Here is a 24194-nt window from a genome sequence, read left to right on the forward strand (position 1 = left end):
TCAGGGTTTAGAGTAAAATCTAAGATGCTCAGAAAGAAATATTAAGACAACTTGTTCTTGCCTGTGCAAGAGGGCTTTTAACAGAAGGGCTTAAGGGAGTAAATCTCCGATTCCAAATCAGAAAAAAAGGGTTCCAACCCCACCTGGCTTCACCAGCTGGTAAGATTTTGGGGTCCCAGCTGTGCGCTCCGGGCACCTACCCAGGACCTTGAGGACCGGGCGGGAGCGAGCAGAGAGGCTGGGCCTCTGAGGCGATAAGACGGCGACTGCGCGACGCTCTGGGCTGCCCCGCCGCGACTCGGTAGCCGGAAGTCTCCGGCCTTCCCTTTTAGGAAGCGGAAGTATTAGGGCGGTCGGCTGTCGGCGGCTGCTCTGCGAGCCGGGCCATCCAGGCGAGCCGCGGGAAAGGCGCGTGTCGGCTTTTCACTGGCGCAGCCGGCAGGGCCGCTGCCGCTCCGCCCCGTCCTGGCGTCGTCCCAGGCGCCGTAGCGGACGAAGAGCGGCCTGGGCTCGGGCAGCAAAGGGGACGCGAGAGGCGCGTGTGCCGCGGCTGCGCGGCCGGTGACAGGTACCCGGGGGTGGCGTGTGGAGGCCTCCTGAACACGGAGAGGGTTTGGGGCTCGAGGCAACCCTGTGCCCCTGTCACCTTGAGCTTCCGCCTCTGCCCTGCCTCAATTTCCCCTCCGGTGTCCCAGACCTCCCCGTTTGCAAGCGCCTCGAGTTGTCCTCCGAGGTCTTCCGGGCAAGGTGTCGCTTCCGCAGGAGTGGCGGCGGGCTCTCCGGGAGTCCTGAGCCGCCTTTGAAGAGCTTTGAGACCCAGGTGCCCAAGTGCAGAAGGAAGTAGGGGAAGTGCCCTCACATGAATTTAGACCAAGCCTGACCCTAAGTAGGTTGAGAACCAAGACTCTGATTGGAGAACAACTTGCTCTTTTCATAGATTTCTATTTTTTCTAAAATGAATTCGAGTGTTGCATGTTGGTTGCCGTTTTCATTTAATGTGTGATACCATACTGTTCGAAATTGAATGATCCGGTTTCACTTTTAATGTGGGACCTGTCAGTCAATTAGATCTGCGTACCTCGCCAATGAGTTTTGGACATGAACTGTTCTTGTTCCCTGGCCAGAATCTCTAGCTTGTTTTGCATTTCTTGCCAGATTTGAGGTATTTTACCATACAGTGCTACACTAACTGTTTTGGAAACATTCATCGATGCACTTGCCAGCCAATTTTAGTATAAAGTGCCCTCTTTCCTTGAAATATCTTGTACACTTGCAAGCGTTTGAAGACATTTTAAGTAGCTGTTTAACAACACCACAAAACTTGAGATGATTATAGACTTTCTGTTTGACTGGCTTTTGATAAACTTAGCTGAAACTTATTTTTATTGAAGGAAGCATAATCCTTTGTACAGTAGCATGGCACGTTTATAATGCACGTTTAACTTGAGGAGAATAAATCAAACTATGAAGAAATTTCTTTTGGAACTTTTCTGCAGTTCTGTGATCATTTTCATATCAGATGTGTAGTATTATAATTACTTAGAACTGAAATTAGATTTATGTGGTTTACAGCAAATAGTTTTACTAATAGGTATATAGTAAATGTATATAAAGTTTATTTGAGAAGTTAATTTATTTCTCAAAAAGGGATGATTTCTAATATTTTTCCTTGTTACTGTCATATATGTTGAAACTCAGAGGGCTATCTATTAATTTTTATTAATGCTCCCTATATGTTATTGCAGATAGATGAGCAAGAGATAGGATCTTAATCATACCACGATTTTACAGATGGTTGATGATACAGTTGGGCCTAGAATTTGGTGAAGACTGTTTTCTATTTATCCATCATACCACAAGGATAATGCCTGTGATCATGCAATGCCACATTGCACATTCTGACAGCTCTTATCTCTCGACGTATTTGTCTTCATAAGCAACTTTTGAGGACCCCTAGGTCCTTAACCCTAGGATTAGAGTGGAACAGAGGTAGGGATCTTATAAAAAAAAGGCATCCTCAAACAAAACACTGAGGTTCTTATCTCTGCTTCTCTGGGCAACCTTTTCCTTTGGAAATAACTATGGATTCAAGAATGTCAGGTCAGGGTAACAAAACGCTTTATTAATGTATACCTTTCCTCCCTTTCTCATCTCTAGTGGCGTTGTATCTCTGTCCAAGGACATACACACTCGCTCCCTTTTTAAAACAGTCAGTCCAAGGGGATCTCTGGGTAAGTTACAGGTTCATAATGGAGGATTTTCATTTTTCCCCATCTTACAGTCCTAGGCTTTTGTGGCACCTTTACTCTTGGTGCCCTACTCCTTTTGTTCCTGTCATTTTCATTCACCCCTTAAAGAATGAAGCCTGTGTTTATTTTATTTTGACAACCTCTTATGTTCCTAGTGTTATGCTAGGCATGGTGACTGTGACAGACAAAAATCCCTGTTCTTGAGGCGCTCACATTCAGTCCTCAAAGCCAGCGTAACTGAATATGTAAGGCTGGTTGGTCAGTTTGCTTTGGTCCTGGCTTCAAGGCGGTTCCCTTGGTTTCAGGTTGAAACTGTTCCTCTCTTAGCCACTTTTTTCCCTAAGACTTGGATCACAGGAAGTCCTTGGGCTTGCCTTGGTTCTCACAGTGTAGCACTTTGCTCAGTCTGAATCTGCACAGTATGACTTCTTATCTTTTCTAACACCAGAGAACAAAGGGAGATAGCATGGTACTGTAGAACTTTTAAAAGCAGGAGGCTGTGGGTTCTAAGCATTGCTGTGTGTTAGTTGGTCAAGGCACTTAGCCTCTCTGAGCTTTCACTTTTCTTGTTCTTAAAGTGAAGATGATACTGTTTCATCTATTCAAGCAGCCTATTCATGGAATATCTATTGTGTGCCAGGTATAGGCACCGTGCTGTTTTGCTTTTAGCAGTAGTGAACAAAGTAGATGTGGTTGCTGCCCTCAAGGAACTTCAGTCCTCTGGGTTGTTGTATGTAAAGATTACGTAAAACACCTAACACAATGCTTAGCCCAGAGTCATTTCTCAGTGAATGCTAAGGTTTCCTCAGGGACCTTTTGTCATATCCCAGGTTCCCTTACTACTCTACATGCTATGTGCCTAGAGTAACTGTGCAGTCATATCTAGATTGTCATCAAGACTCACCCCCTTCTGGGGATTATACATCTAGGTCCCTTCAGGACAAATTATAAACATAGTTAGGAGCATAATACGGGTTGAACACAGTTAATGCGCTGTCTCCAATTTAGAAACTCAGTGATTTTTAAGGAGGATTTTTTTTTCTCCTAGCCACAGAGGATAAATTTCCAAGGCATATTTTTGAGGTCATGTAATAATGATGATGTGCCATTTTTTAATTTAGAAGATAGTTTTTTTCCTTATGATAAAATGTTTTGCTGTAACAGTCAATTCTGGTAAATTATGTGGCACTAAACAAAGTGATTTTCATAGTGCCTTTTCATTCTCACAGTGACCCTGGGCATCAGATAATGTTTTTCCTACTTTATGCTCTGAAGTCTAAGGGCCAGGAAAATTAGGTAACATGTTCTTGGTTAAACTGCTAGTAAGTAGCAAACTCAGTAATTGATCACAGCTCCCCAGAGCAAAAAGGTTTTCTCTTTTTAGAAACCATGTTTGTTTGTCATGATGAGGCTGCAGTCCACAGTCCTGTGGGGAAGGTTTACCTAGGAGAGTTCTTGAGTGGTCTGAAGTTGTATGTAAAAATCTGGGTCCTTGCTTGCTCCTCTTTGGGAAACGTCAGTAACTTTACTAGATTCCAAAAGGGGCCTACATCCTCTTCTCCCCCCAGCCAGGAATCACTGCTTGCAGGTTTCATGGTCAAAGAGCTAGTTTGGTTAGCTCTATTTTCAGATTTTATTTTTGTGTGTGTTTTCTTTTGTTTCCACAGAGCCTGTATAGCAGGCTTTACAAATGTTGATTTTTTTTAATACTTCAGAATATCTTCATTTATAAATGGGATATTCATATTAATTTTTTTGTTTTTGAAGAAGTTGGCAGTACCTGAACTTAAAACTCTTCTAAAAGCCACTTTTCTATTGGGTGTAATTTATTTTACTTTTGACCATTGTTCTTCAGAGACATTGTGTGTTATGTGAAGTAGGATGTTAGCACCAATGATAATGATTTTTGTAAAAAAAAGCTACTGAGTGCCCCCCCCCCCAACAATAGATTTACCCCAGTATCAAGGAACTGGGATAAGACTGGTGTGAGCCTTATCAGAGCTAACTATTATTCAGAAGCACAAGGATCGTTTAGTGCTTCCCACGTATTGAATCCCCCTTTTAGTTCCCATTCAAATGGATGGAACTTGGATGTTGACTTTTATAAGGCTCAGGGAAAGTCCTATTAGGGTTCTTTTAGGCATACTTCTAGGATGAAAAATCAGGTTAGAGAATGCAGCTGGAGACCTTTTTCTGAAATGGTCTGGTTGCAGTCTTTGATGATCTCGGCAGGATTGGATAGGATGCTGATGGAGTCAGGGGCCTGCATTCTGTGGCAGTGCCACTTTACTAGTGACCCCAGCTTCCTCATTCTATAGATGAGGATAGTTGGCCTGGGAACCCACTGAGTTCTTACATTTCCTCATTTCAGAACCTATCTTTAAGTTTACATTTGGGACCCATTCCTGTTATATTAATATATTGATAGTTACTAGGGCTGCCATGACAAAGTACCACAAACTCAGTGGCTTGGAGTGACAGAAATTTACGTATCACAGTTCTGAAGGCTAGAAGTCCTAAATCAAAATGGTGTAGGACCATGTTCCCTCTGAAATCTATAGGGGAGGATCTTTCCTTCCCTAATCCAACTTCTGGGAGCTCCAGGCCTTCCTTGGCTTACAATATAATTTCAGTGCCTGTCTATGTCTTTGCCTGGCAGCCTCCTGGAGTCGCTTCACATAGTTGTCCCTCTGTGGGTGTCTGTCACTGTGTCCAAATTTCCCCTTTTTATAACACCAGTCATATTGGATTGGGGCCCACTCTAATGACCTCGTATTAACTTAGTGACCTCTGTAAAGACCCTATTTACAAATAAGTTCACATTCTGAGGTACTAGGGGTTAGGACTTCAACATAACTTTTGAGGGGATGCATGTTAGCTCTTAACATCTTAACATCATTTGTGTTTTCATTTATCTCAGCTTTGTTTATTCTCATGCTTTATAAAGTATGGTTGTGTGCAACCTGATGTGCCACCAACTGACTTCTTAAAAAATTTTTTAAATTTAAATTTAATTTTATTTTTAAGACAGGGTCTCACTCTGTTGCCCAGGTTAGAGTGCAGTGTCATGATCATAGATCACTGCAAACTCAAACTCCTGGGCTCAAGCGATCCTCCTACCTCAGCCTCCTGAGTAGCTGGAACTACAGTTATGGGCCACTCTGCTAATTTTTCTAGTTTTTTGTAGAGATGGGTTCTCACTATGTTGCTCAGGCTGGTTTCGAACTCCTGGCCTCAGGCAATCCTCCTGTCACGGCTTCCCAAAGTGTTGGGATTATAGGCATGAGCCACCACACCCAGCCCCAGCTGCCTTTTATACCTCTGTACAGTGCAGACTCCCCAGGAAATGAAGCAGAGCCTTTGTAGGAAAGAATGTAATGAACTACATGCTGTTAGTTACATGTCAGTTACTCAGCAAATACCTACTGGACTGTCTAGATATTAAATACTGTTATATTTCAGAAGCATTTCCATTTCTGTAACTTTAATGTTATTTTGTGTCTCTGAGTATAAAGATTGTTATTTTGCATCTCTAAGTATTAAGGTTTAAACATTACCTTATAGCAAAACTTTTTTTCTTTTTTTCCCTTTTAGGGGTTTGCTGTAAAATGGAACTGGTGGTTGTACTCACTGGCCTGTGGCTGTTCTCCTCAGTAAAGGCAGATTCAAAAGCTGTGACAACCTCTCTTACAACAAAATGGTTTTCTACCCCATTGTTGTTAGAAGCCAGGTAAGAAGACATTTTTTTTTTCCTTTCACGTATTTGAGTAGTCTCTGCCAGTGAACATTCAGGAGCTTTTTAGGGAGTGAGATTGTCATGAAATGCCCTTATTAAGAGCCTCTTTCATTGTGCACTGTGTTATGTGCTGTATAAAGGCTGTTAGGACACTGAACCTGTCTTTTAGTAGGACAAAGGCTGTATGGATTCATAGAGATAGTTGGAAACTTCTTTAGACAAATATACTGAGCTGGTTAAATTATGTCATCTTTCAGGAAAAGTGTAAGTATGGTAATAAGGGAAGAGAATTGTACTTACATTTTCTCCTTATTTGAAGAAAATTTTAAGAGGTAATTAATAAAAGGAAGAAAAGAGAGCTTGGCAAGGTGGGGGGAAAAAAGACATGTTCCTCTTAGGAACTTGGATGAAGATCCCAAGATAAGAGAGTACAGATGGCATTCTGAGGAAATGAACAGGTTTTTATCTGTTCTAAGATGCATGTGTTCTGACTTCTCCAAAATCAGGATGCATTTTTAATAAAATAAAGAAGTTATCTTACAATTATAATGCGTAGCATTTTTCATAAAATAATGGTTTGTCTTAAAATTCATAAAACACGATATAGTCAGTAACTTCTTGGGAAATTTTATATTCCAAGTGTGCTTTTTAGCTGGCGCTTATAAATATAATGAGATACCTTGCTTCATAGGTAGGTTTTATATGTTTATGGATGGCTAACTTATTTTTATCGTATCTTAAATAATATGTAGATAGGACTTACAGATACTCTTTCCAAAGGGTAAAAATGTAGGTAGATTGAAAAGCAAGCCCTTGATGTAAGTCTCAGTGTATGATAGTGCTAGAAATTTGAACCATCACATGACTTAGTTAACTATATGGTCATCTTCAATTTAGAATTTTGTCTTGTGGCCGGGCGCGGTGGCTCACGCCTATAATCCTAGCACTCTGGGAGGCCGAGGCAGGTGGATCGTTTGAGTTCAGGAGTTCGAGACCAACCTGAGCAAGAGCGAAACCCCGTCTCCACTAAAAATAGAAAGAAATTATATGGACAACTAAAAATATATATAGAGAAAATTAGCTGGGCATGGTGGCACATACCTGTAGTCCCAGCTACACGGGAGGCTGAGGCAGGAGGATCTCTTGAGCCCAGGTGTTTGAGGTTGCTGTGAGCTAAGCTGATGCCACAGCACTCTAGCCTGGGTAACAGAGTAAGACTCTGTCTTAAAAAAAAATAATAAATAAAAATAAAAAAAAGAAAGAAATGGAATTTTGTCTTCTAACATTTTCCCCTTAGTCCCCAGAAAAATGTGAATGGAGAGTTTTGTGTTGTTTTAATATGTACGAATGGTTGCACCTCCTAGGGAAAAAGCCTCATTTGGTGTTGCCAAGAGGACCAGTGGTACGTGTAGGAGCTGGTCTTGACTTGCTCAGGAACCTACTGGACTTTCTGCTGAATAGACTTTCTTCCATCACTTCTCTTTGCCTCCCTTTTCTCAGCAATGAAATGGCAAAACAAAACCCCAAAACAGAACCCAAAACCCACTGTATGTATTTCATAGTGATGTTACAGTAGCTAATTTGATAAATGGATTGAGCTCCTCAAATGTCAGAACTGTATTAGATACAGAATAGTTGTAAAAGTGAAACAGCTGAAGGTCCGCTGAGATGCTGACTGACTGCTTGAGCCAGAACTCAAATAACTGACTTTTTCTTGCTAATCTTATTTTTGATGATTTGTCTGGTTTAAATCCAGTTGAGATTTACTGTCACCTTATAAATAATTTTGTCTAGTTAACTGTAGCAGGTGTTTTGTGATATTCTGCTTAACATTCTTAACTGAATTATATTTCATTCCTTTTATTTGCTTTTATTTACACTAATTTCTTGGTATTTGTATATTGTCCTAGAAGATTTTTATGGTATACACCTATGGACTTTTGAGAAAGAATGCGAAAATTGTCAGACTTAATTGCTCAATTTTTTTCAGTTGTTTTGATCACTATGAAGTCGGTAGGGTATAATGTTTTGTTCACTAACTTCTCCATCACAAACATCTCCCTCTTTCATGACACCCGTGGTCATTTGCCATTTTGGTTCACTATTGTTAGGCCTCTGCTCCTATGGCTATTTGCATACAGTTTGTCAAAGTAATGGGACATGTAGGCAATTCAGACATGAGCTCTGCTTGTTTGAATCCACTCTGTATTCCCCTCCAGAGCTGGTTGAAGCCACTGTTCTTCACCCCTATGTCTGTGGCAGACTCTGATGGATTGTGGCACCCTGTCCATCTGGATGAGGGTGAAGGGTCAGAATCTTTTTCTTTCTTTCTTTTTTTTTTTTTGGTGGGGGGTTTTGAGGGGGCTGCTCAGTTGCCTTGTTTGTTTTTGTTGAGACAGTCTCACTCTGTTGCCTTGGGTACAGTGCAGTGGTGTCATTGTAGCTCACTGCAACCTCTAGTTCCTGGGCTCTAAGCAATCCTTCTGCCTCAGCCTCCCGGATAGCTGGGACTACAGGCACGAGCCACAACGCCCAGCTGGGTTTTTCTTTTTTTACTTCTTTTTTTTTTCTTTTTCTTTTTGGTAGAGACGGGGTCTCACTCTTTCTCAGGCTGGTCTTGAACCGCTGAACTCAAGAAATCCTCCTGCCTCGGCCTCCCAGAGTGCTAGGATTATAGGTGTGATCCACTGCACCTGGCCCAGAATCTTTTTTTATCCTTCAAGGCACACATCTACTGCACACCTTTTGCCTTTCTTTCATCTGGTCTTTAGGGACAAAAAATATTCCTGTGTATAATTTTAGATTGGACCTGATGATTATGAAGTAGTTACAGCTTTGTAGTTGTCCATGAAGTGACATTTGTTTTTAATTCAAGTAAAATCCTGAATGTTTTCAGCAGCTATAGTTGCTAACAGAAATATTATGTAAATAGGTATTATTATTAAAATCAAAACCAATAATCATTTGTTGAGTGCTAGATATTATAATGGCCTAAAAATGCAGCTTGATAGAGGCATTAATCAACTGGACTTGAATTTCCATACCAGCCTTTCCATTTACTAACTCTGTGCCCTTAAACAAGTTAATAACATCTCTGTGTAGCAGTTTCTTTATTCAAAAAAGGATTATATCTCAGGTTGGCTGTGTGGATATGAGGATATGGGTGAATATGCCAAAGCGTAGTGACTGTCACATAATAGACCCTCCTTAAATATTCCCTTCCTCTCCCCTTCTGGTCCTGTGTAGAAGGAAGACTAATTCTGCTGTCCCACAATAACTTTGGAAACCTAAGAAAAAAAATTTATCACCAGATTTGTGCTATCTAATAGACATTCCTTCAGGCTGTTTTGTAGTTTTTTTTGTCATATATTAAAATCTTGTTGTAGATTATGACATTTCAAAATGTTTATAAATGGAGAGAATGGTATAATGTGCTCTCTCTCTGCCCATCACTGAGTATATATGTATATATATTTTTAAGAGATGGGGTCTTGCTCTGTTGCCCAGGTTGGAGTACGTGGCATGGTCATAGCTCATTCCAGCCTCAAACTCCTGGGCTCACGTGATCCTGCTGCCTCAGCCTCCTGAGTAGCTGGGATTGTAAGGGTGAGCCACTGTGCCAGGCTATCACCAACTAGTTTTTACCAGTATCAATTCAAGTCAACCACCACCACCATCCTCTCTCCTCCTCCACTGGAATGTTTTAAAGCAAATCCTAGACATCGTGTAATTTCAGCTATGAAAACATAGACTTTTACTCGATGGAATAGGTATGAGAAGCTAAAAACCATAACACAAAACAAACTTAAATATACTATTTAAAAAAGGCAGCATTCCTTTAATCATATCTTGTATTGTTCTGCTCTCCCTGGATTATTTCAGTGGATCTACTAATTAATTTTCTTAAGACTGTTCCACGCTTAAACCTTGTAAGAATTATTTATGCAGTGGGATTAAAAAGAATGTGTGTTTCATGAAGTTTTCCTGTAATTATATGAAAAGCATGTATTTATTTGTGTATAGCCTTTACCAGGAAGGTCTTAGCTTGAGTGAATCCTTGTTCTCACCACAACTGATGAGTGTGTCATCTGGTTCCCTGCTGCTAGCTTATCTTTGAATGCACCTTTAATGAATAAATTTAGTGTTTATTTGCATATCACAATGTATCTGTCTTAGTACAGGTTGGTATGGTGCCTGTGTTAGTTACTAGAAAGCCTAGAAAAATACTACTCTCAAGGAGGCATTAAGTAATTTAATATATTACGTTAATGGGTATTTTCAGAAACCTGTTTTTAGAGAAGCTGTGCATTACCAGGAAATGTTTCTTATTTTTCCCATATTTCTATGTCTAGCTGTGGAGTAGAGTGAGAGTTGTACACCCCAGTGTTGACAAGTAATGGGAAAGTCTTCCTTTGGCTAGGTAAGCTGAGATCCAGATCTGTAGTTTGCTTTAAGACAGTGAAAGATCACCACTATATTAGTAGTATGGATCAGAGGAGAAGATAACCAATTGATACGAATCATCCAGTTATTCCATGCATTTCCTTTTAGGGGTCTTAGACTCTTGAATGAAGGGAAATTTAGATTGGCCATTATTTTAGTTAGGTTGATAGTATAAAGTCTGAAAAAAATTAAGATGGCATTAAGTTCTTAGACCTGATTTTGTTAGATAGGTGCTAATTTTATTTTTTATTTTTTAATTTTTTGTGTAGACAGGATCTTACTCGGTTGCCCAGGCTGGTGTGGAGTGGTGTGATCATAGCTCACTATAACCTCAAACTCGTGGGCTCAAGTGATCCTCCCACTTTGGACTCCTGACTAGCTGGGACTGCGGGCGTGCACCACCACACCTGGATCATTTTTTAATTTTTTATGGGGACAGGGTTTTGCTGTGTTGCCCAGGCTGGTCTCGAATTCCTGGCTTCAAATGATCCTCCTGCCTTGGCCTCTCAAAGTACAGGGATTATAGGCCTGAGCCACTGTGCCCAACCAGATCAGTGCTAATTTTAAACTAACATTTGGTGATCTTGAAAATTTGGCTTTATGGATGTTAAAAGATTATAACATGGTGCCTTTAGTCTTCCAGAAATTTTTCTAGGGTTCATGTTTTATTGTGGGAGAACCTCAGGCAAAACACAATTTTTATTCCTTGTAAGGCCTTTCAGAAAATAAGTGAGAGCAGAACTAATACTAGAATTGTCAATTCCTAGTTCTGCTTCCACTACTGACAGCATTTTTGCCAATGGGGTTTTATAAGCTTTCTTTATATTGGGATTTCCCTGTTGTTAACAAGATTTTCATTCCAAGTTTCTTAAGAAATAGCTATTAAGCTATTAAATGACTGAGTTAGTAAGCTAATAATTTATTAACAGCTAATAAGGTAGTAAGACTTGCTTATCATTAAAAAATACATATTATACCTAAAGAAGTATAATATACATTATAGATTAAAAGCCAAACTATGGACATTTGGAAACTTCAAAATCTGTTTTTACTCTTTTTAGTAATGCAGTTTATATTAGGAAATTTTATTAAGTTGTTGTGTTTCTGACATTTCCCCCTTTTCTCCCAGTGAGTTTTTAGCAGAAGACAGTCAAGAGAAATTTTGGAATTTTGTAGAAGCCAGTCAAAATATTGGATCATCAGATCATCACGGTAAAATTCAAGCAAATGCTTCTTTGGCTTTGGTGTCTGGGAAAATATTAGGAAAAAATGGTCTCTTTTGTAGTATGTGTGACATGGCAGTTAATGGAAAACATTTTTGTCTTCGATGACTAGAATTGTGATGGTAGTCAGGAAGAGCCAACTCTTATTTTATTATTATTTTTTTTTTGAGACAGAGTCTCCTTCTTTTGCCAGGGTTAGAGTGCCATGGCATCAGCCTAGCTCACAGCAACCTCAAACTCCTGGGGTTAAGCAATTCTTCTGCCTCAGCCTCCTGAGTAGCTGGGACTACAGGCATGTACCACCATGCCTGGCTAATTTTTTCTCTATATATTTTTAGTTGTCCATATAATTTCTTTCTGTTGTTAGTAGAGACGGGGTCTCGCTCTTGCTCAGGCTGGTTTTGAACTCCTGACCTCGAGCGATCCTCCTGCCTCAGCCTCCCAGAGTGCTAGGATTATAGGCGTGAGCCACCATGCCCAGCCCCAACCCTTATTTATTTATTTATTTTTTGAGACAGAGTCTCGCTCTTTTGCCCGGGCTAGAGTGCCGGTGGCATCAGCCTAGCTCACGGCAACCTCAGACTCCTGGGCTCAAGCGATCCTCTTGCCTCAGCCTCCGGAGTAGCTGGGACTACAGGCATGTGCCACCATGCCCAGCTAATTTTTTCTATATATTTTTAGTTGTCCAGCTACTTTCTTTTCTATTTTTAGTAGAGACGGGGTCTCGCTTTTGCTCAGCCTGGTTTCAAACTCCTGACCTTGAGCAATCCTCCCACCTCAGCCTCCCAGAGTGCTAGGATTACAGGTGTGAGCCACCGCGCCTGGCCCCAACCGTTATTTTTGAAGCAGTTTATAACTTTGGCTGTAAATAGTACCTTTTTTCCCTATCTTGTTTTTATTCTATCATGATCTTTTATTAAAGTGTTATATGACTATTTTGTGGAAGTACCTTTCATTTTCAATCATCTAGTATTGACTTTATTGACTTAATAACCATCTGATTTGATTCACTCTTACTTTAGTTATGAATTATTTATACAACTGATCTATTAATATTACCTGTTCAGTTTGTTATCACTAAGTTAGTACCATCCAGGATGTTTTCTATTATGCCTGCCAGCCACTTACAACTTGAGTGTCAAGATATCAAATTAATGATTTATCCCGAGTCACTCGTTTATAGTTTTTATGAAGCGCTTTCACTAACGTTTTCTAATTTGATATAAGCTATATTGGGTATAAACATTATTAGTGAAAGATGCTGATGTATGAGTAGTTAACACCTTGAATATTACATTGACAGGTATAAGTCCTTGTTGAAGAGGAAATGTTTGAAACTTGCGTGACTGGGGTTTTTTAATATAATTGATTTTGTAACATTTTCAGTTTTATTTAATTTGTACATATTTTAAAAGTCTGAATCCTTTTTTTGTGATATAGATAATAAAGGTATGAGCATCTCTTAATTTAAAGTCAACTGAATTAAGTTATCAAAAATCATTTAAAAATGAATTCTTGGAAGTGATCATAAAAGGATGTTAAACGTTTTATTTATTCAAAATATTATTTGTATTTCTACCACCCAAAGATTGACACTATTAACATTCTGGCAACAATATGAGGCATTTCTGGTCTCTTTTTCCATGTAGCAGATGCTAATGCAGTATAGAACCTTTTATATTTAGCTTTTTAAAATGTTAATATTGTTCTTTTTAAAATTGAACATTTTAATTTTTTGAGTGGATATTTATGCGATTCAGAAGTCAAAGCTGTATAAAAGGCTGTATACAGAAAGATCTTGTTCCTTCCTTGTCCTCATTCCTTCTGTTTCTCACCTGCTTTTTATAATTCTTTTAAATTAATTTGTTTAGCCTTCTGTATTTTTTTACAACAAATATATATGTATAGATTCTTTTTTTTTTTTTTTGAGACAGAGTCTCACTCTCTTGCCTGGGCTAGAGTGCCGTGGCGTCAGCCTAGCTCACAGCAACCTCAAACTCCTGGGTTCAAGCGATCCTCCTGCCTCAGCCTCCCGAGTAGCTAGGACTACAGGCATGCGCCGCCATGCTTGGCTAATTTTTTCTATTTTTAGTTGTTTGGTTAATTTCTTTCTATTTTTAGTAGAGACAGGGTCTCGCTTTTGCTCAGGCTGGTCTCAAACTCCTGAGCTCAAGCAATCTTCCTATGTATATATTCTTATTTCTCATTCTTTCTGCAAGAAAAAGATAGCTTGCTGTGTACATTGCTTTGTACCTTTGCTTTTCATTTATCCTGCGGACTTTTGCTGATACACAGATTTTTTTTCCCCTTTCAAACAATTTTGTCCAACTTTTTGTTTAAATGTTTCTCCCCAAACTTTACAATTTCATTAATATCCTTTAATACCATTTCCTTCCACATTGCATCGCTCAGTTTGGTTTAGTTATTTGAGTGGATAACATGTGGTGGTCAGTGTGGATACAAAGGTAAATTGGCCTCTGCCTTTGGGGGCCCAGAGCCTGGTTAATGGAGTAGATAAGACAGTGAGTAAATGATTTGGTAAATGATGTGATTAATGAAGAGGTGAGCAAAGAAATATTTTGGGATTGAAGAAGAGATATAAGCAGTCCACTGAAGCTTGTTATAGGTATGGGGCAACTTCTTGGAGGAGGTGATTTCATAGCTGAATTCTTCCTGAGGAAGTAGGTAGGAGTAAGTCATCCAGGTAAGAGGGAAAATAGCAGACCAGGAGAGGGAGTAGTTTGAATGAAGGGAAGAAGAAGAGTCCAGCTGCATTGTGTACTCCAGGGAATTTTAAGGATTTGACAACAGTTCAAAACAGTATACTGGTAAAATTTTGCCATCACATACTTTTGCACTATACAGCTTTATGCTTTGTGAAGTATCTTATTTGGATATCATGAGTCATATACAATTATTTTGGTGAATGTTCTTCCTTGACAGGTACTGATTATTCCTATTATCATGCAATATTGGAAGCTGCATTTCAGTTTTTGTCACCTCTACAGCAGAATTTGCTGAAATTTTGTCTATCTCTTCATTCTTACTCGGCAACAATTCAAGCCTTCCAGCAGGTGAGTCCAGTGAGGCTAGAGAACAGCATTTTATAGGGTGGATGGCGTGACGATTGCAGTTGTCCTAGAATTGAATTACAGAGCTATAGCTTTTTTGCCTGAAATTTTCTAGGATTTATTATTTGTTTTAAAATGTTAAGCAAAATCATGGGTTAAAAAAATAATTTGCACTTATTTTCATATAAGAAAGAAAAAGAATATCTACACAGAAAAGAGACAACCAGACTTTACACTTACGCAACATGGCCAGCGAGGTGTAGTCTTGCTAAATTAATGAACCAGAATCTGATCACAGCCTGTAGGTCTAATAGCACTTCACAGGAAACACAGGAGACAGGAAATGTTTAGCAGCACCTTGGGAATACAGTCAGGAAAATCCAGAATGCACGGAACTTTGTAGTAAAATGATCTGGATTCTTCAGTAAATATAAGGAAAAAGGAAAAAGGGCCAGAGGAACCTTAAAGAAAGAGAGACTTAAAAAATGTGCCAGCTTAATGCAGCACCAGGGATCTTGTTTGGATCTTGAATTCAACAAACTCTCATTTTTTTTTTTTTTTAAAAAAAAGAGAAACAGAAGAGACAATCAAAAATGTGTTCACCAACTGGATATTTGATATAAAAGAAATGTTAGTTTTAAAACTATTATTATAAAATAAAACATACAGATAACCACTCCACGACAAATATATAGTATAGTGAATTATTATAAAGCGAGCACCTTTGTAACTTTCACGCAGGTCAAGAAATAGGACTTGGCCAGGACCCTCCATGTTGTCTGTCCCCATCACAATCACCTTTTGCCCTCCAAAAGAAACCACTCTCTCAATGCAATGTCTGTTGGAATGACTTGCTGTGCTTCTTCATTGTTTTATTGCTCAAGGGTACATCTCCACACAGTAGAGTTTAGTCTTGCACAGTTTTTAAAAAATTTTATAATTTGGGGAGGGGTTTCTTAATTTATAGGTTTTCCTTCCATCCCTTTCTTTTTCTGTTGTATAACTTGGATTTCTTCATGGTCCATATTTTGTTGGTCACATACTCATGAGGCAGTTCAGTTTGTTCCCCTGTCCTCTGTTTCCTACAAATCGGTGGCTTGATCCTGAGCCTTGATCAGAATTGGATTTCCTCCCTTTGGCAAGTCTATAGGTGGTATTCTAATCTTCCATTAGAAGGCAGCTAATGTCTGGTTTCTTTTCTTTTTTTTGATTTGTCAGCCATTAGTGCTCTAGGCGTAATCCATTAATTCTTCGGGAATTGTAAAGTGGTGACTCATTCTGTCATTTTTTTTTCATTCATTTCTGAAACATGCATATAAATCTGGTACTGTTTGGTGATACCGTTCACATAGGAAAGACAGCACATGCGGTCGATATTTTGCCTTTATTTACCACATTTCTGAATGAGTTCGATTCACTAACATGCTTTTACTTTGACCATGAACTTTTTTTTATTGTGGTAAAATATCGAATACAAAATTTAATATTTTAACCTTCTTTTTTTTTGTTTTGAGACAGACTCTTATTCTTTCTCAGGCTAGAGTGCCGTGGCGTCAGCCTAGCTCACAGCAACCTCAATCTCCTGGGCTCAAGCGATCCTCTTGCCTCAGCCTCCCAAGTAGCTGGGACTACAGGCATGTGCCACTGTGTCCGGCTAATTTTTTTTTTCTATATATATTTTTAGTTGTCCAGCTGATTTCTTTCTATTTTTAGTAGAGACAGGGTCTCGCTCTTGCTCAGGCTGGTCTCAAACTCCTGAGCTCAAATGATCCACCTGCCTCGGCCTCCCAGAGTGCTAGGATTACAGGCGTGAGCCCCCATGCCCGGCTTTAGTTTAAATCTTAACTTTAGTTCTTTGATCAATTTTGAATTAATTTTTTTTTTTGGCGTAAGGTAAGGGTCTTTTTGCAAAACATGTCTAGTCAGTTGCCTTTTTGATGCTGCTTCCCGGTAAATCCCTCACAAAGGGCTTGTGGGAACAATATTTCCTTAGTTTTTGCATGTTTATATGATACTTTTTGTGTGCCCTTTATACTTGAAAGTCTGGATATAAAGCCTTGGTTCATCTTTTCTTTCCTTGATTATCTTAAACATATTCTATTTTATTTCAGCATTAAGTCCTCCTGTAGAAAGTGGGATGCTAATGTCATTTTCTTTCCTGTCAAAGTGTCTTGCTCTTTTTGTTTAGAGGCCCAAAGGACTTTTTTCTTTAAAAGTCATAATTTATTAGAATACAGCTTAGTGCTGACTGTTCTGAGTCAGTATTCCCTGGATATCTTTTGATATCTTCTGAGGTAGAATTTTAACATTCTGCTTCGGGAATAAAAGTAGCACCTACTTCCTGGGGCCGTATGGGAGGAACTAAGTGAAATAATGCAAGGAAAGCACTGGCATGGGAAGCTCTTTGTCTTTTTTTTTTTAATTGTTCAATTTATTTTTACTCATCACAATAAATATTAGGAGACCATTGATACAGTGTATGCATTTCAGTACTACCAAGTTAACAGTAACTCCAGAATAACACAAAAACCCACTAGTACAGTTTAGAATCCAAGAGGTAAGAAATATATCATATCAGCTTTCACAGAAAGACTAATTGGTGTCAACTAAAAAGTGACTAAAGAAAGTCCCTCTCCCTCCTGTTAGTCCCCTTGAGCTTTTTTTTTTTCCTAAAAGCTCATCAAGCTTTAAAGGATCAGTTTTCAGTGACGGCTAAATCAGCCTGGCTTGTCCAAGGTTCCCAGGACGAAAGGACTAAAACATCTAATGGGAAAACCACTTGTGCAACCACAAATAGACAACGAATCAAGATACCCTCTTCATTCAACATAAAAGAAGGTTTCTTCAAGTGAGAAAGCTACCAAGATTCCCAAGACCCTTTAAAACAGCTTCTGTGATTCAGAGTGTCACCCTGTGGTGTCACCAAGAGATGCAGGGTCTATCTGTGGTATGAAATTGGACAGAGATAACCCTAGCCTTGGAATTGTTTTTCCAAAATACTGCAATTAGGAGTTCCCTGTGGTGATGGGATGCTGTGAGGGGAAGGCCGGCACGTGGAGAACCATGTGAGAAAACTCGAAACACTTTTAAATCTGAGGTGTCTGTACTTTTTGTTATGGTCTGAGACGTGAGAAATGACCACCTAAAGACCGAATTGAGCCAAATCAGGAGTCTTTATTAGCTGGCCAGCGACTACTCTCTGCACCACCCAAAGGCGGCACAGAAAGCAGCTGTGAGCCTTTGAAACAGAAAGGTTTTATATTGTAAGTTTGTGGGTGGACAATTACTAAGACAGAGCGAGCACGTGTACAAAAAGCTTTGAGTAAGCATTATATCATTGTCTTATCTTTGATGTAACAGGATCTGGGCCATATCTTGTTCACGCAAAACATGAGTGTCGTAACAGCTTCATGCAAAACGTGGGGGCTGTAATTGTTTTACGCAGAACATGGGTGTTGTAGTCACTTAGGAATTTCTGTGTTGGGGTAGCAAGCAGGAGCAAGCAGGTTTTGCAGAAGCAGAATGGCAGATTAATGATTTTTTGGCGCGAAACTCAGACTGTAACACTTTTACTAATTCTTAAGCCTCCTCAACCCCAGGTTTCTATGTACAGGCCTTTCCTCGGTTTTGAAATTTGGTCTGGGGCGTAACCCCACCAGAAAAAGGGGGTGAAAGCATTTTCTGGATTGTCTTTGAGACCTTTTCAGATTGAAATACACAAAAGTGCCATCATCTGCTAACAAGGAAGTCTGAGCTTTGGACAACAGATGGGAAAGCGTCAAGCCAGGGAGGAAAAGGAGGCCTGGGTCTGGCATGGGGCAAAGAGGAGAGACCACTGACGTAACGCAGCTTGGAGGAGAAACGAGGAAGATGGGTAGAGAGCACTTACAGAACCCCACAGGGCGGGGGACAGGCGACACAACGATGAAGATGGGAGCAGAAGTAACAGATAAAGACAGCGGTAAACCGTGAGGAGAGAGAGGAAATTAGGGAAGACATAGCGAGGGAGGGAGGCACAAAAGCCGGGAAGCTGAAAATGCCTACAAGAAGAACACGTAGGAGAAAAAGGTACAGGCCACCTTGCAGAATTCAGTCACCAGGAAAGTCCAACTCATCCCTTCCCTGCCTCATGGTACCTTCAGCTTATGGAAGCTCTTACTGAAGCTCTTACTTGCCTGGTGCAGAGTGGGTGTTTGGTAGATGTTAGTTCTTGCTTTTATTAATGTTGTTTTATTATATTTGAATCACTTATTTAAAATACACATGTCTCTATCTTGTCTTCAGTTAGAATTTTAAGAAATTATGTTTTGTGTCTTATATGACAGATAGCAGCTGATGAACCTCCACCAGAAGGATGTAAATCATTTTTTTCAGTGCATGGAAAGAAGACTTGTGATTTGGATACTCTTGAGACTCTTCTACTAACAGCGTCTGAAAGGTAGACTGTGTATTTGTTTAAATGTCATACATTTTCTTGTGTTTCTTCTATATTAAGTCCACCTTCTGATTTTTATCTGTTTTGTAGTCTATAGGTATAATGGTTTGGAGTATGGATTCTGGAACCAGACTGACTAGTTTTGAATTTGAATTCCATCACTTAAAATAGTTTTGTGAAATGGGGTAAATTACTTTCTTTCCTCATCTCATTTCAAAATGGAGATTATAATAGTATTTAACATTACTGTTATTATTTAATAACCGTATCTGAGAGATTACATAGGCTTTGTCATTAGCTTAGTAAGGAATACTGTGTATATTAAAGCCAGTGTGCCTGAAGTAGTGATATTAATGATAATGATCTCTCAGGATATTATTAATAGTAGATTCAGACAAAGAATATTTAAAAGATAATTCCAAGCTTGACTTGAATATTAAGTTGGTAATTCATGTGCTAGATTTTTGCCTAATGGTAGGTTTCCTGGGTTGGATGACTGTAATAAGGACCTGTGTTGTTGTCTGGCTGGGCAGCAAGCCCTCTGCACTCCTCTACTGCTGTAGTAAATACCACGGCAGTGATCCCTACGTGGTCTTCGCCTGCTCTGTCAATAACGCTAATGGCAGTTTAGGTGGTGCAGGTCTTCCTTGGTGAGATTTTTCTGCCCAGCACCTGTCCCCTGCCCACCGAATAGCATTAGTGCTTCTTACTCAGGGTGACAACCAGAAAACGCAGTGTATTGGCTGGATGGGGTGACATGTGCCTTTAGTCTCAGTTACTCAGGAGGTTGAGGCAGGAGGATCGCTTGAGCCCAGGAGTTTGATACCAGCCTGGGTAACATAGGGAGACCTCGTCATAAAAAAAAAAAAAAACATCAAACCAAAACAAAAGATAAAAAACAACAAAAAAAGGCATTGTGTGTTGCAGTTATCTCAGGATCAAGGTATGGACATTTGAAAATGGTAATGGAGTGGTGCTCTCTTGGGGGAAACAAAATTGATGGCTTTGTAATTCTTTAAAAAACTTTGTTTAATTTGTTGATGACAATAATGCAGGCTTTTATAAAGAAAAGAATGACTGTCTTCTCTTCTGAGAGGCAGTCACTACTTTTAATGGTTTAGCATATATACTTTTAGACTTTTTTCTATGGTTTTAAATTTATACACATAGGTTTATTTTTATAAGAGGCATCTTTTCATTTAGTATGTGTAGGTGTGCCTGATTATTTTTAACATGCATAATAACTATGTAAGATTGTCTTGTACTTCTTACTTGATTATTTTTAAGTTTCCATTTTTTTTTTGCCATTACAATAAGGCTGTAGTGAACATCTTTATTCATATAGCTTTATCTGCTGTTGAATTATATAGTTTATTATAATAGGGATTGGTAGGTTGTAGAGTGTATGTATTAAGATCTATTAATATCTTGATGCCATCTTTAGAGAAGTTTTTACTTTTTTTGAGAAGTTTTAAAATTTATAAGGAAAACTGAATTAGTAGAAAGATCATGATAGTAAAAAGGGTAGAGGAAGGAGACTTACTGTAATTGGCAAGTAACATGCTTAATGTCATCCTCTGCTTCTTGCATTATTTGTACATATGTTTTCAGATAAAAGGATAATCATGTTCTAGTTATAGGGTAGAAAAATACTCAAGAAGTTTTAAGCTGGGTGTGGTACCACGTGCCTGTAGTTCTAGCTACTCAGGAGGCTGAGGCAACAGGGTCGCTTGAGCCTAGGAGTTTGAATCTAGCCTGGGCAACATAGTGAGGCCCCTTCTCATACACACAACACACACGCGCTCTCTCAAGTTTTAGTACTCTGAGATTTGAATATGTGTTCTTTTTCTTACTTTGTAGCAATTTTTGTAGTCCTTTTTAGGACTTAGTAGCAATTATTAATCAAAATCTTTGTATTATAGTTAGTATTTTTTATAATGTGCTTTTATTATTTTTAATCATGAACAAATAAGACTTATATGTCACAGTATTCTTACTAAGTGAAAACTATTTAAGACTGTCCTACTCTTTATATTAAGATGCTTATAATCTTTTTTAAATTATCATAGCCATACTTTACATTTCCTACTGTTTTTAGTATTTAAACAATTTTTAAGTTTAATCTTTTAATATTTATTTTCAGACCCAAACCTTTATTGTTTAAAGGAGATCACAGATATCCCTCATCTAATCCTGAAAGCCCAGTGGTGATTTTCTACTCTGAGATTGGCTATGAGGAGTTTTATAATTTCCACCACCAACTTATATCAAAAAGCAATGTAGGGAAAATCAATTATGTTTTCAGACATTATATATCTGTAAGTATTGACTTATTTTACAATTGTTTTGAATATTAATTTGCCTAGGATGACCTTAGAGCATAAGCTAGCAATTTCTGTATTTGTAAAATAATTTAGTTATTTTAGCTACTTTTTTGAGAAATCCAATACTTTGATCAAATCTATTATTTGCACATAGGAGGTGCTTTGCTTGCCTTTCTGAAGAAACATAAAACAATTATGCTAAGAAATGGCCTAATGAAGTCAACATTTTATTTCAAAATGATTGATGTAAATAATATTTTCTAAATTTAATGTGGTTTCCCGGCATGGTAGTGCACACCTGTAATTGCAGTTACTCAGGAGGCTCAGGCTGGAGGATTGCTTAAGCCCAGGAGTTCTGAGCTGGAGCGAACTATGCCAGTCAGGTGTTCACACTAAGTTTGGCATCCATGTGGTGACATCCTGGGAGTGGGGGACCTAACGGGGTTTCCTGAGGAGGAGTGAATCAGCTCAGGCTGGAACTGGGGCCAGTCAAAAACTCCTTGCTGATGGGTAATGTGTTTGGGCCTGTGAATAGCCACTGCACTCCAGCCTGGCAACATAGTGAGACCCCATCTGTAAATAAATGAATGAAGGAATGAATGTCATCATACCGTGGAACTGTAACCTTTTTTTGCTTTTTGGCACCTTTTTATTTGGTGGAAGGGGGAGGATTTCTTAAGAGGTGAAATCAGGCAGAATTGATTTAAATTTAAATTTTTAAGACTTTTTGTAACATCTAGCATTTAAAATATAATTATGTAAATATTGTTAGCTTTTAAAGTTTTTGTGTCATAATAAGCTCAGTAAATGTTGGGTGCTAAACCCATGCAAATAAAATAAAAATTTTAAAGGAAAATTTGTACAAGCAGAAACAGGTTGATCAAAGTCCAGTTTTTGACAACTTGTCTCCTGCCCTCCCCCCATCCCCTCACCCTTATTGCTGGGATTTAAGATTAAGATGTCTAAAGGGCCGCCATCACTCAGGATGGTGGTGAGCCTGTGACATTTGGTTAACCCAAGCCCTGCCTGAAGGCATTTAAATTCAACAAAAAAAATACACATATACCCTTGGTCCCAGCAAAGCATCTTTGGGATTGAGACCTCACCAGTTTTCAACACTGTTCAATAGGTTTTGGAATTTCTTTCTCTCCTTCTCCATTTTCCACGTGGTTTGGAACCTTTGCTATTTCAGCTGTCCATTTATCTGGTTTTGCTTCTGCCTTGGAATTCTCATTCCTACAGTTGTGACAGGATACAAAATGTAAAGGAGGCTAGGATTTTATAGGGAGAGAAACATAAGCTCTAAACTGATTTCTTAAAAATAGAATCAATATTTTAATGACAGGTAAGTGCTTTTATTACTGTTGGTATTTTGGTAGGTTTTGGACCAAAAAAATGTGTGCAGTGAGCTCTCTTGGCCACAAAGTTCATTTTTTTAGCAAACAAATTTAAAGATACTTTTGAGTGCATAATGGCTAGTAGATGAAACATGGCATGGTTGTGTCATGTATACTGTGACATGTGAAGAGCTAGGTGGTAATGGTGGAATGTTTGCAATGCTTGCAGAACCCCAGGAAGGAGCCCGTTTACCTCTCTGGCTATGGAGTGGAATTGGCCATTAAGAGCACTGAGTACAAGGCCAAGGATGATACTCAGGTGAAAGGTGAATTTGTAAAAATAAGACCAGTGGGTTTTCTTTTTTCTTTAAATATAAGTTAAAGGGGAATTTGTTTCCATAGTGAAAAAAAATAGATTTAGGAGTATGCTGAACCTGTGTTTGAATCCTGGTTTTTGCAACATCTGAGTGAGTTACCTTAAGCAGATTCTCTAGGTCCCAATTTTTTCCTGTATAAAATACAGGTGGTGATAACGTCTCTTCAAGTATTTGAGAGGAGTAAATAAGATGTATAAGTAAAGAATTTGGCATAGTATTTTTTGCACAAAAATGTTCAATAAGTAGTAGCTATTGTTACGTGGTTTATAAATAACCATTAATTTGTCTCTCCAGTGTGAAATCTTAAACGATCCTATGTTTAATGAACAATTTTATCTTCTTTATTATTTTCTTCACTTGGATCAGTTTATTATGGATACTTCCTGTTCAAGCAGGGGTGGAGAACCTGTGGCCTTGGGGCTGCATGTGGCTGCCTGGATCCTTGATTGTGGCCTTTTGACTGAATCCAAATTTTACAGAAGAAATCCTTTTAATAAAGGAATTTGTTCTGTGAAGTTTGGCTTCAGTTGAGGATCCGTACTTGGGGACCCGGAGGGCCACATGTGGCCTTGAGGCCGCAGGTGCCCCACCCCGTGAGGGTTTTTTTTTTTATTTCTGAGATTATGCATTAAGACCTGTGAGGGTTATGAATTTATTATTTCAACCACAAGTTTTATAGGTTGTCCTTTTATTTCTTCCTTTTAAACCCATTTTAAAGATAAAAAATGATCAGTTTGGGTAATAAAGCAAATGGAAAATAACCCAGTCATCATTCTGTTTTCCTCAGTAATTATTATATTTAGCATTAAGTTGCCTAGTTGTAAATTCTTCAGAAATTTAACATTAAAAAAATCCTTTTTTCATAATATTTAAAACTTTTAGTCTTGAAACTTTTAGTATGTAATATTTCACACAGTTTAGGGGAAAACTACGGTTTTTATCCATGAACACAAGAAATAGTAAAACACATTTATTACATTTGTTTGTTTAAAGAACTAT

At 38.8% G+C, this 24194-nt stretch overlaps 1 protein-coding gene across 3 annotated transcripts in view; it reads left to right on the plus strand.

The window, feature by feature from the left end:
* Positions 1 to 397: 397 nt before the first annotated feature.
* UGGT1 (UDP-glucose glycoprotein glucosyltransferase 1) overlaps positions 398 to 24194 on the plus strand; it is a 103434-nt gene continuing 79637 nt past the window's right edge. Inside the window, exons 1-8 of one of the 3 annotated variants that reach the window (XM_045558867.1) lie at positions 399 to 568; positions 2158 to 2231; positions 5844 to 5979; positions 11558 to 11640; positions 14595 to 14725; positions 19048 to 19160; positions 21301 to 21475; positions 23048 to 23144. In XM_045558867.1, the coding sequence (XP_045414823.1) occupies positions 5858 to 5979; positions 11558 to 11640; positions 14595 to 14725; positions 19048 to 19160; positions 21301 to 21475; positions 23048 to 23144 (721 nt within the window). In that variant the 5' untranslated portion in view covers positions 399 to 568; positions 2158 to 2231; positions 5844 to 5857. Of the gene's footprint in view, positions 569 to 2157; positions 2232 to 5843; positions 5980 to 11557; positions 11641 to 14594; positions 14726 to 19047; positions 19161 to 21300; positions 21476 to 23047; positions 23145 to 24194 lie in introns of all 3 variants that reach the window. The other 2 variants (XM_045558868.1, XM_045558866.1) reach the window with 2 other exon arrangements.

The sequence above is a fragment of the Lemur catta genome, chromosome 8 (assembly GCF_020740605.2).
Source record: "Lemur catta isolate mLemCat1 chromosome 8, mLemCat1.pri, whole genome shotgun sequence".
Lineage (NCBI taxonomy): Eukaryota > Metazoa > Chordata > Mammalia > Primates > Lemuridae > Lemur > Lemur catta.